General features: G+C 53.2%; 1 protein-coding gene across 2 annotated transcripts; it reads right to left on the reverse strand.

The window, feature by feature from the left end:
- CCR7 (C-C motif chemokine receptor 7) lies at positions 1-11851 on the reverse strand. 2 transcript variants are annotated; one of them, XM_055256395.2, is made up of 3 exons: positions 11632-11851; positions 5115-5164; positions 1-2051 (listed from the first exon to the last, which is right to left on the reverse strand). In XM_055256395.2, exons 1-3 carry the CDS (start codon positions 11639-11641, stop codon positions 975-977), a joined length of 1137 nt encoding a protein of 378 aa, XP_055112370.1. In that variant the 5' UTR covers positions 11642-11851; the 3' UTR covers positions 1-974. The 2 variants fall into 2 exon arrangements, with proteins under 2 accessions (XP_055112370.1, XP_055112371.1); XM_055256396.2 differs by lacking the exon at positions 5115-5164 and having other exon boundaries at positions 11632-11733.
- Positions 11852-12313: the final 462 nt, after the last annotated feature.

Here is a 12313-nt window from a genome sequence, read left to right on the forward strand (position 1 = left end):
TTTGCCATTTACCAAAGACTTTTTTTTTCTTTTTCTTTTAAAGCTGTTGTTTCCTCAAGGGAAAACTTTATTTGTGTGTGGGTAAAATGTTGCTCTCTTAACGAATCGAAAGCAGAACATGAGGAGAGGTTTTCAGTCCCTGTGACAAAGAACAAAGAACAAGCTCGTGGGCCTTGGGCGGCCACTGTCACCCTCCCCTTCCCTGACATTTCTCTTGTCCTCTCCTCCCATCCCAGTGGAGCCAAGAGCTGAGTGCATGTCATCCCCACTCTGGAGCCCAGAGTGTGGCTTTGGTCAGGCGGAGGCAGCCGGCCTGGCCTGCAGGAAACACCACACTCTCCCCTGTTGAGAGCCTGGGAGGGCGACGCGGCAAGTGAGGGGATGAGTGTGCTTTTAGGGCAGCATGGCAGCTGCCATTCCTGCTGGCTTGGAGGACAGTGGAGAAAACGATGGAGGGAGGGGTTCAGAGAGTTCATTTGACCAGCCGATATCCGCTTTTCCTCACCAAGCCAAGAAGTCTCCCCACTATCTCTGGTCTTGGAGACAAGGCCTGGTTTTCAGAAGAGCTGGTCTGAGCATTTGAGTCTGTGGGAGGCCGGAAGAAGGTTCACTCAGAGGACTCATCAGGCCACTCGATGCCCTTGCACTCACCCTCCTCGGCCCCTTTACTCCAGCAGGTGGGAACCGTTTCTGGACTTTCACTTGCAGTTTTTGGTTTAGGGGACAATAGCCTCTGTTTCCCAGTGTTGTCTGTCTGGTGTTAGCTTATCAGCCCTGTCTTTCTTTGGCATTGGTTGAGGTAGCTGGGATTGGGGTGAAGCTATCTTCTGGAGCAGGGGCTTGCACTGTGAGGGGACAGCTGCTTTTCCCTGAGCAGCTTTTGGCAGGGGGATGTCCTGAGTCATTGCATCTGCTCCCTGTCCCCACCCCAGGGACCCTGGGAGAGGTCCCTCTAGTCCAGGCAGAAGAGTCGCCTATGGGGAGAAAGTGGTGGTGGTCTCGGCCTCCACGCTCATGGAGGAGCGCCGGATGTGCCGACAGGAAGACCACTGCCGGAGCTGCTCCTGGCTGAGGCAGCCCAGGTCCTTGAAGAGCTTGAAGAGATCGTTGCGGAACTTGACGCCGATGAAGGCGTACAAGAAAGGGTTGACGCAGCAGCGGACGCAGGCCAGGCTGTAGGTGACGTCGTAGGCGATGTTGAGCTGCTTACTGAGCTCACAGGTGCTACTGGTGATGTTGAAGTTGGCCACCGTCTGGGCCAGGACCACCCCATTGTAGGGCAGCTGGAAGACTATGAAGACCACGACCACAGCGATGATCACCTTGATGGCCTTGTTGCGCTCAAAGTTGCGTGCCTGGAGCAGGGTGCGGATGATGACAAGGTAACAGAAGCTCATGGCCAGCAGGGGGACCAGAAAGCCGATCACCATCTGGGCTACCTGGATGGTGATAAAGGCCTCCACATGCTCTGTGATGAGAGAGCATCGCATCGCTTGCTCACTGCTGCTCCTCTGGAGGTCACTGTACAGGAGCTCTGGGATGGAGAGCACCGTGGCTAGTATCCAGATGCCCACACAGGACAGCTTGCTGATGAGGAGGACGCGGGCACGGTGGCGGTGAGCTGAGATGGCCTGGACGATGGCCACGTAGCGGTCAATGCTGATGCAAAGAAGTAGGAGCATGCCGCTGAAGAAGCTCATCTTGTAGATGGCAAAGATGAGCTTGCAAAAGTGGACACCGAAGACCCAGGACTTGGCCGCGCTGTAGGCCCAGAAGGGAAGGGTCAGGAGGAAGAGGATGTCTGCCACCGCCAGGTTGAGCAGGTAGGTATCGGTCATGGTCTTGAGCCTCTTGAAATAGATATAGGTCAACACGACCAGCCCATTGCCCAGTAGGCCCACGAAACAAATGATGGAGTACATGATAGGGAGGAACCAGGCTTTAAAGTTCCGCACGTCCTTCTTGGAGCACAAAGACTCGAACAGAGTGTAGTCCACTGTGGTGTTGTCTCCGATGTAATCGTCCGTGACCTCATCTTGACACAGGCATACCTTTGGGGAAGGAAATGAGGGAAAACAGTCCAGTTTAGCTGGGTGGCTCCAACTCTGGCTGGGATTTAGCCTAAAGCAGTGGTTTTTTTCTTTTCTTTTTTTTTTTTTTCTTGAGACATGGTCTCACTCTGTTGCCCAGGTTGGAGTGCAGTGGTGCAATCATGGTTCCCTGCAGCCTCGGCCCCTCCAGGCTCAGGTGATCCTCCCACTTCAGCCTCCTGAGTAGCTGGGACCACAGCCTTATGCCACCACACCCAGCAAATTTTTGTATTTTTAGTAGAGATGGGATTTTGCCATGTTGCCCAGGCGGGAGGAATAGTGGTTTCATCGTGAGGTCCGCATCATCAGTATCATGGCATCACCTGGGAACTTGTTAGGAATGCAAATTCTCAGGCCCCACCTGAGGATTCTGAACCAGAATCTCAGGTGATGGGCCTAGGAATCTGTGTTTTCCTAAAGTCTCCAGGTGATTCTTTGGTTTGAAATCAGTGCTTCTCAAATTTTAACTCCAATACGCATCACCTGATTAATCATGTGAAAATGTCTATCCTGAATCAGTAGGCAGAGGTGGGGCCTGAGATTCTACAGTTCTGCTAATAGGTAGCAAGTGGCTGATTTTGCCAAGTCTGAGAGACTCTACATGTGCTGACAGGGGACCGGAGATCGGCTGGGCTCTGGGGCCAGATAAGCCTTGAGCTGGTTAAACTCTCTCTCTCTCTCTCTCGGAGCCTCAGTTTTCTCTCCTGTGAAATGGAGATGAATCCTATTTGCTTCACATGGTTGCTGTGAGGTACCTAGCCCAGGCTCCAGCACCATTTCCTCTCCATTGAGCTTTAATTTTGCCCTCTGGGAGCTCCATGAGAGAGGGAACATGTGTCTTTCTTCTTGACTCTCCTTTAGAACTTGGTGGAGTTTTCCAGGGGGCTTACAAAAGACCTCAGCTTTAGGGGGAAAATCCACCTGGGGGTCAAGGTTGAGGAGGGCCTGGAGTAAGAAGAGAGGAAGGCAAATGCTCCCATTTGGAGGCCATGAAGCCTTGGATTTGGGGCAAACTGCTGTGACCATGGGTGGTAGGTGACCTGGAGAGACTCTAGATCCTGAGTTCCCTCTTAGCACCCAGCAGGAGCTCAGGCAACGTGAGCCCAAGTGCCATAAACTCCGTGAATGGATGATGGGCCATGGGGGTGGGGGCGAGGCCTCCTCAGCAGCTGTGTCCCTGGAAGGAAGCGCAGCTCTCATCTCCCACTCTCCCTCTGTGCTCCCGCCCTCTCCCCCCACCTCTCTGCCTCTCTCTTCCTCGCATCTCTTCCGGCAGATCCCAATCAGCAGGACTCAGCTGCTGGAGCTTTTTTTAGCCTGTCTGCAGGGCTGGGTGAAGGTTCAGCAGCCTGCTGTGATTTTATCAATGAAGGAGGCGGCCCATGCCTGCCCGTGCCTCTGCGCACAGCGATGGACGGGTTTGTGCAGGGCAGGGAGCTGGGTTGGAGGACCTGCCTCACGAGGCTCGTGGTTCTAACTCCAGGAACCAGATTCAGCAGCTCAGCGACGATGGGTTTCTACACATTTGTGCTGGAGGGATTCACTGCATCTTGTCTCTATCTCTTTTTCACATCCAAGTTCTGGATTCGTCACTGTCCTGCTCAGGAACAGGGTGAGGACAAAATGATGTCCAGGAGCCTTTTCTTTGGCCATTGCAAGCCCGAGACGAAAAGTCAGTGGCAACCCCTCTTCCCTCTCCTGGGCATGGCTGCAGGCTGGGAGCCCTGAAGGAGGCTGCTGCCTTTGGCCCAGCCATGGTTACGGCCCAAGGCCTTAGACCCGGGGTCCCTGGACATGAGGGGGTCTCAGCCTTCCTGCAGGGCGGTACTCCCGGCCTCTATGAAGTGCACTCTGCATCATCCAGTCCTGCGTTCCCTTCTCCCCTTGAACCTTGTTCCTGTTTTATAATTCTCCCTCCCCCAGCCTCACTGCCTCTGCAGCCCACAGCCCCACCACATCCTTCCCTGTCTGAGCACCCCCTCCCCAAGAGAAAGGGAAGAATGAGCCTCAGCTGTCCTCCTCCCCTTCCCAACCTTCCAGCCTCCACTGCCAGCAATACAGCCCCCCAGAGTCCTGGAGACAGGGGAGAGAGAGGAGTGGTGATGGGGAAGGGGGCCAGGCTGTGGGCTGCAGCCCAGACTCCGGGGCCTCTGGGATGGGGTTTTAGGAACAGTGCCCAGCGTGGGGCCTGCCTCTGGCCTGAGCTTCTGGAAAGCTGCCCTCTGGCCTCCAGACCTGGGGATGAGCCGAATTCTGAAGCACTGCCTCTCTAGCTCTGCCCTCAGCTGGACTCCCCTAACTCCACTCTGAGCTCCCACCTCTCACAAATGGGAGAAAGTTGACTCTGTGAGTTACAGTTTCTTCTAACTTTGGCACTTGGTGAGGCACACTTTCTGTCTGTTTCTGGATGGAGAAACAGAACGTTGTAAAGTGAGGGTCTTTGTTCCTGCTGAATTCAGGCCTGCTATAAAGTATGTGCTCATCCACCCCTCTCCCCATCCCTAGGGCCCCATCCTCTCTTCCCTCCCCCACCGGGGAGGCTGGATGGGTCTCTATTTCACCAAAGAAAATGGGGGCTGCGAGGGGAGCCTTTGGGTGAAGGTTGGAAAGAGACAACTTTGGGGCGATAGGATAGTAACAAGATCACCAGATCCAGGGTGATTTTCTCAGCACACATGCACAAAACCCAGTAGCCTTTTTTGCTTTTTGCAGCTCTTCTCTAAGAACTCAGAGTCCATGTTTCTGTCTCCTGGGCAGGGAGATTGGAGGTGGGATAGGGAAGGTGGTAAGTTATTTTCCCCCATGTTTTAACCTAAATGGAGTAAAGGAAGTCCAGAGAACATCTGTGGCTCTCCAGGGTCACTCAGCAGATGGTGAGGGGGCAGCCATTAGCTTAATGAATGGCAGGCGGGCTTATGTCTGGGTCTTGTATCTTCTAGCAAATGCCCAGCTCCTCCACTAAACCCCTGACTTGGGAGGCCATGTGGAGAAGGGAACAGAGCTTTCCTTGGCAGGGAACCTCACCTGGAAAATGACAAGGAGAGCTACCACCAGCACGCTTTTCATTGGTTTCCCTGTAGGAGACAAGGCGAGAAAGTTATTGCTTGGCAGGGACAAGTCTTTGTTATTAAAGAAAGCAGTGGACGGGGAGACGCTGTTGGGAACTTTCCTCCCAAGCTCCAGGCACTGTGTTTGCTGAAAGAGAACATCAGAACCAGATTGTGCCTTTGAACACCTGGCCCGCTGCCCGGCATCACTGTCCTCACCTCCTTCTCGTCCTCCTCCACTCCCAGGTCCTGGAAAGAAGCAGCATCAGAATGCAGGGCAGCCCCTCCCACCCCCTGTCTTGGCCCATCTGGGCTGCTTCTTGGAGCTGGGAAGTCTTCTCTAGCCCAGACCACTCCTCAAGACTGAGCTTGGTTGGTGGGTCTGAGTGCCCCCTCCCACTCCCCCTGATGTGGGATGAGGCGGCAAGGCTATGAGGTCGTGGGGTAGGTGCACACGTTTCCAGCCCTGCTTTGGTGCTGGTAGCCACTGGCCCAGGAGCATTTTCCTGGCATCCAGGTGAGTGGGCAGCCACATGTGCACGAAGCCAAGCCTGAGTGCCTCCTGAGGGAGGTGGGCTGAGGAAGGAGGATGACCCCACAGGCTGGGTAGAGGGATGAGGTTTCTTACTGGTCCACAGTGATGGAGACTGCCTCAGGGCCCCACCAGCTCCACAACACCCCCTCACTGAAATGACATTCATTCAGCACTGACTGTTGGTCCACTGGGCGAACACCCTTGGCCTGCCTTTGGGGCAGAGATCCCTTCCCTTTTACCTTGTGCAGGCCCAGAATTGAGGAGGTGCCCCACAATTGCGTGCTGATGAGTATGTGAATGATAAATACATGAATGATGAATAAGTACATGAATGACAAGTAAACGAATGCCTGCCCTTTTTCCAAGGGAGAGGGCATCAAGATGGCCCGAGAGGACACAGAGGGGACACTGTCCTGTGGCAGTGTGGGGGAAGGACGCTCTTTCCTGATGTCATGACTTCTTTCTTTGTTTATTTTTTTGCTTAACTGAAGTGTTTGCACACACTTTCCCTCCTTTAACTTGTTTTCTAACCTAGGCTTGGGGGGCAGGTGAAAGGGGGAACAGGGTCAGCTTCGGGAAGGGACGTGTTCTGGAAGTCAGGAGGCTTCCTGGGGTCTGAGCAGCCGATGGGGACCCCGGTTTAGCACAAGGCCCGGATGTGCTCAGTCTGGTTTTGTGGCTGAGCCTGGGGCCCAGCAGGAACTTATTTCTTCCTGAGGCTGAGCAGGGAGGACAGTTGACAGAGTAATTTGCCTAGCTGTCTTAGCTTACCTACAAGTCAGGGCGGCAGTAGCCCTCTTCCCGTATCCTGACCCTCAGGTCCCAGCTAGGTAGGGCCTGGCCCACTGGAGAGTCAGTAACTGCGATGCCACAAGTGAAGGCAGGCCCTTGGCAGCTCCAAGCTCAATAGGGCCAGGAAATGCGTGGGAACCTGTTTAAGGCACCTTCTCCTGGAGGCTGGGGAAGCAGTGAGAGCCCAGCGCTTCCGTGTCCTTGGCCACAGCACCACCTGCTGGAGGCCTCCCTGCATGGCACCCAGGTTGCAGTTGGTTAATGTGTTCCCGGGAAAGTGTGTAAAGCCGGGGATTCTGGGCTTGGCAGTTCCTCCGGGAAGGAGAGACTGCATCGGGCTACATAAATGAATAGGTATTTCTCCCGCCTTGAGCAAATTATCCTGCACGCTACTGCTGGATACATCTTCCTAAAGCTTAGCTCTGATGCCAGTCCCCACCTCATCTTCCTCCTAAATCCTCAGGGGCTCTAACTGGCCCTGAGTATGAAGTCCCTGATGCTTGGCCTGGCAGTCCACTCCTCCACTGTCCACTCAAAGAGGGCTTCCTAGCTGCATTTTCTATTCTGGGGACAGGCAGCCGCTGTCCCCTCGTTCCCAGCCTGCGCTCGGGCATTTGTAGTCCTACCGGGATTGGACCCTGTTGCAACAGAGCTCCCCACCGCACCCCTCATTCCCCCTTTTCACTGAATTACCCCTGAGCTCCTGAGTTTAAGTCCACATGTTTACGCCCAACCACACTCTTCACGGTTCAACGCTCCACCCGCCTTCCACTGGCTCATCTAGAGGTCGATCTCGAGGTTTCTTTAAACACGTAGATGTCTTTCGGTTACTCTAGAGAAAGCCCGCTCTGACTGTCAGGGAGAAATGAGAAACCTCAAAGTTTTGATAAGTCACAATGGGTGAGATCTGAGGAGCAAGAACTGTGTTTCTGTTGAACTCTGTTAATAACCCCTTCTCCTGGGCGCTGTCCCACTCCTGCTGTTCCCGTCAGGGGAGGGGAGTTGGAGGAGTGCTGGCGTGTGTGCCGGTGAGTTCTCATTACAGGTGTTTTGGAGGAGGTGGATGAGCAAGGGTCTTGTAGGTCCAAAACAGGTGGCTTTCAAGAAACATCACAGGGAAACTTAGGGGAACTCTTGTATGTGGCAAAAGGGAGCCTGGTCAGTGGCCATGAGTCAGATCATCCCTGTCTGTTACAAAGTCATAAAGCAACTGGTCTTGGGCAGCAGCTTCAGTGAGACCAATGAAGTTGGGAATCTCTGGGGCTAAGGAGTGGTTGACCTAGATGTTGGGTGTTTTCTGAGTTCTTGAGTTTTCAGTAATGATCATCATGAAAATTCCCTAGAACTCCAACCTGAGCCCCCAACATGAGAGACTTCCCATCCCGGAAAGATAATTATTGGCTGGCTGCCCCCACCTCCAAACCATGAATTTCCATCCCCACATTTTTCCAGGTCCTCCAGACTGCCCAGGAAATCACAGTTGCCCAATCAGCTCGCCCCAAGAGCCACCCCAAGCTTTTTCCTCTCTGAACTTCCTCACCTGCCAACACAACTTTTCTCTCTCTCTCTCTCTCTTTTTTTTTTTGGATAGGGGAGGCAAAGAAGAAGCAGGGAGGTGGTGAGAGGTCTAGAGATCTGGGGAATCCACTTTCAGACAGTAGGCAGGGATGGGTGAGAGCCAGGTAGATCTTGCAGTTTCTATGTTATCAACTGCTATATCCAATGAGATAATTCACATTCACTGAGCTCTCACTGCGCGCCACACTGTCTGCACGTATGGTCTCATGTCATCCTCTCAAAAGCCCCACGAGGCAGGAGCTACTATTATCCCTATTTACCAATGAGAAACTGAAACACAGCAAGTAACTTTCTCAGAGTCACACAATGGCCAGCAGAGGAGCAGGCTTTGAAACCCTCCGACTCCTAACCATCCTTCTGTGTTGCCACTGGGTCTGTATGTGTCTCTCCCTCATGACATCTCTTGAGCTACCCCGGTGATCCTCATCCTAGATTCCAGAAAATAGAGGCCCAGAGAGATTAAGCCAAGTGCCTGGGGCCACACAGCTGCTAAGAGAGGGACCTGAGATTTGAACAGGATAGCAAGGTTTGGGCTCTGGCTACTGCATCAGGCTGCGTTTCTGATGAGCCTGCTGTGTCTAGGACGCTCCACGGAGCACGAAGGGAATCTTTGCTCCCCATGCCCCACTGGCCACCAGTGCTTCTTGCTTCCATCCCCCAACATCCTGGCCCCCAACAGAGCCGGCCCCACCTCTGTTCTGACACAGGGCTTTGCTGCCTCTTTGCTGCCACAGAACTCCTTCCAAAACACAAATCTCATCCTTTAATTCACTTACTTGAAAAATAAAAATCTTTGATGGGTCCCCATTGTTTTCAGGATAAAGTCCAAATTCCTTAGGGATGCTGTACCACGTTTTAAGGATTGGGTCTCCTGTGCCTGTGTCCTTCCTCATCTTCCTCCTTGGCATGGCCAGCTACTCCACCCTCCTCTCCGCTTGCTTCTTTCTTGCCTCTGTTACTGTTGTCTCAGCAGGCCATCTACATGGCTGCAGCCTTAGTCCCCAGGACACTCTGCTTGTCAGTGTGGAGTTTTTGAAATAATGGATTTGAATGCCTTTAGGTGGGGCATGCACCCTCTGGGTCACTCTACTCCGCTCCACTTCCTGCACCTTATGCCCGTTCCCTCTTTTACCTTGTCGGCCTCTGATGGCAATGGAGTTTGCCATTCCTGCCACATCCTGGGCCCCTTGCGTCTCCTTGTTGGGCTTGACAACTCCTACACACCCTTGAAAAGCCACCTTAAATACCTCTCTGACCCAGGTTCACTATTCCCTTCTTGTCTTGCCCTTGCCCCGGTCAATGCTGTATCTCATTCTGTTACAGTGGCTTCGTGACATATGTGTCACTCTCCCCACCAGACTGGTCATCCCTGAATCCTTCAAACAATGAGAGTTGACTGAATGTCCCAAGCAAAGAGGAGAGATTTTTCGAACAGCGACCCCAGGCTGCAGCGTTCCTCTCCTCCCCAGCCAAGTTTCTGGCAGGCAAGAAATTGGCCCTGAATTAGCTTCGGCATCCCCCTTTGCCTCCATTTATGTATGAGCTTTGAGGCACACATCTCTCATGGGTTCATTTTTTCCTTGCTTTGCTTTTGAGAATTATGAAAGATCTTTGGTCTCATTGCTCGAAGGTGGGGAGGGTGCCTCAGAGCTGCTCATTCAAACCGTGAAAAAGGCCAGCTCAGCCCTGCTTTGGAGTTTTCATTTTGTGTAACAGAAACCCTGCCTCCTCACCCACCTCTTGCTCCTTGCTGGGCAGATGAAGAGCAGAACAACAGATCCTCCGAGGCCCACCCACCCCATCAACGGCCCAGAGCCCGTTTTGAGCAAAGCTTGTCAGCGGCTTCCCCTCCTACCAGTATTTCGGGTTTGACCGTTGGGGCTCTCTCAAGTTGAGTGAAGTGGCAAGAACATCCCTTCTTCCTGGACCAGAGATTACTTTCTCTCCCTGCATCAAAGCCTAGGAGTCTAGCACCCCCAAACCTAGTCTGGGGTAAGACACTGTGCACATCTTCCCAACCCCCTGTTCAGCCATGTGGATGGCTTGAAATCAATCAGCCAGGGCGGGATAATTTACACCATGGAAATTGGCAAGCACTACAAATTCAGGACTTTCCCTCCACCCTGGAGGCAGCTACCAATGCTCCACCCGGGGAGCTGCTTTTCAAACGCCCAGCAGCACACCACTGGGCACTGCTTGGTTTCCTTCCTGGGGGCCAGTATGAAAGGCTGGAGCAGGGTCTTCTGTGGATGACGTCTGTACTGTGGGATTGTGTTGGGGGGCAGTGGAGGGGGTGCTGGGGAGTGGGATTTAAGGGTAGACTGGCTGGGAAATGAGGCATTTGGAAGAGATTTTCGAAAACTAAACTCTACGGAGTTCTTGATATGGTGTATTCATTCATTCCACAGACATTTTCTCCTCACATCCTCAAAGCACCCAAACATGCCTTTCAGGAGTTCACAGACAGTGGGTGGGGTGACCACTTTAACCCTTTCACAGCTGTTTGCTGGGTCCAGACCCAGGGTTCAGGGCAGGCAGGGAAGGAAGAGATGAAATCAAGGAGGCTGTGGTGTGGCGAGGAGGGGTGTGAGGACAGCGTCAGGGAACCTTCACTTTTTAAAGCCAACCCCTTGCGGCTTTGAGACCGCTGTGGTGCATTGTTTGCTGGTGAGACAAGCCATCTAGGAACCTGGTCTTCTTAGCCTCAGCCTGGCCTGACTTCACAGCTGAGATTTATAAAGGGGTGTCTGGAGCTGGATCAACCACTCAGAACACCCTCAGTGCTTCCCCTTAACCCCTTCTAGTCAAGATGGAGGGTAGACCCGAGAAAGGGCTTTCTAGAGAGTAGAGTTGTCTGCCGGGGCAGAGTGCGTGAGGTTTGCTGAGGGGCAGGGGCTGTGCTGAAGGCCTGGCTATGATTTCTCCAAGTTGAGTGCCCCTTGCCATCCCATTCCATGTTGCCTGCCCATTCCTTAACTTGCAAGAGGCAACAGCAAAGCCAGACCAAAGCTGGTGGGATGTGCAGCAGAGAGAAAGCAACCAGAGCTTGCATTTGCAATGCACTGCACCATTCTCACAACCCAGTCACGTTTCATTTGCATCTCCTCATGACCCCAAGTGGACAGGTATACGAATATTTGGCAGGGGAGAAAGGTGGGAATCAGAGAGTGGGTAAAAGGTCCTAAGCTCTCTAGGGAGAATTTCTCTGTTGAAACCTGTCCCCAGAGGTCCCAGAGGGCCTAATCTATCACCCTCATGATGAGAACAGGTTCTGCCAGACCACCAAGCCCAGCCCCACCACTCTCATATGTCCCTGCTGTTTTAGAAAGACATGACCTCGGCTCCTGCCTTGTCCCCACCGGCACCAAAGGCTGACCCCTTCCCCAGGTCTGAAAGGGCAGATGTACCCCTCCTGGGACAGCAGGGGGCATTCTCTGGAAGTAGCTTCCAATGACCACCAAATCCGAACTGATTTCTCCAGGAAGCACCCCATGTGCTCCACCCGCATCCTCCACCCCCATTCCACAGGGTCAGTCTGGATGTCCAAGACCCTGGTACTGTTCCTTCTCACATGAAGAGGCTCACTCACCCAGGTCCATGACGCTCTCTGGGCGGTAAAACCACACAGGAAGGCTGTGCCCGGCCTCGCGCTACCCCTGTCTGGGGAGGAAGTGGTTCGAGCCCCTTTTAAGTTGTCAGAGGAGCCACCCTCTTCCCTGCCCCTCCCACCCTTGCTCCTCCCCCCAGCCCTCCCTGACTCACGCAGGGCCCCTTCAGTGCCTTCAGACATAAAGGGGCAGAAGAAAGGTGACAGAGGGTGACAGTCGCTGGTCATAGGATCCTGAATCATTAGGTCATTTACATTCAAAAGCCCCCTGTGCTGCCTGGCAGAATCTAGATGAGGGGCCATTTACTGATTGAACAAAGCTATAGCATGAATATCACATGCCAGGCCATGGGTTAGATGTTGGGGAGTCAGAGATGTGTGAGAGAAGTGTCCCCATCCTTCCCTTGCTGTGCTTAGTGTCACAATAGAATACAGTCCCAAATGGCTTTCCCTCTAGCTTCTGAGTAGTTTAGGCCAATGGGAGGCACTGACACATAATGACAGGTAAAAGGGAACAGATATGCCACGACTTATCTTTTTTCTCCCCCCTTCCCCTCCCCTCCCCTCCCCTGTCCTCCCTCCCCTTTCCCTTTTCTCCCCTCCCCTTCCTTTTCCTTTCTTAATGACAGCTTTATTGAGCTATAATCCACATCCCATAAAATTT

This window comes from Symphalangus syndactylus, chromosome 20, assembly GCF_028878055.3.
Source record: "Symphalangus syndactylus isolate Jambi chromosome 20, NHGRI_mSymSyn1-v2.1_pri, whole genome shotgun sequence".
NCBI lineage: Eukaryota > Metazoa > Chordata > Mammalia > Primates > Hylobatidae > Symphalangus > Symphalangus syndactylus.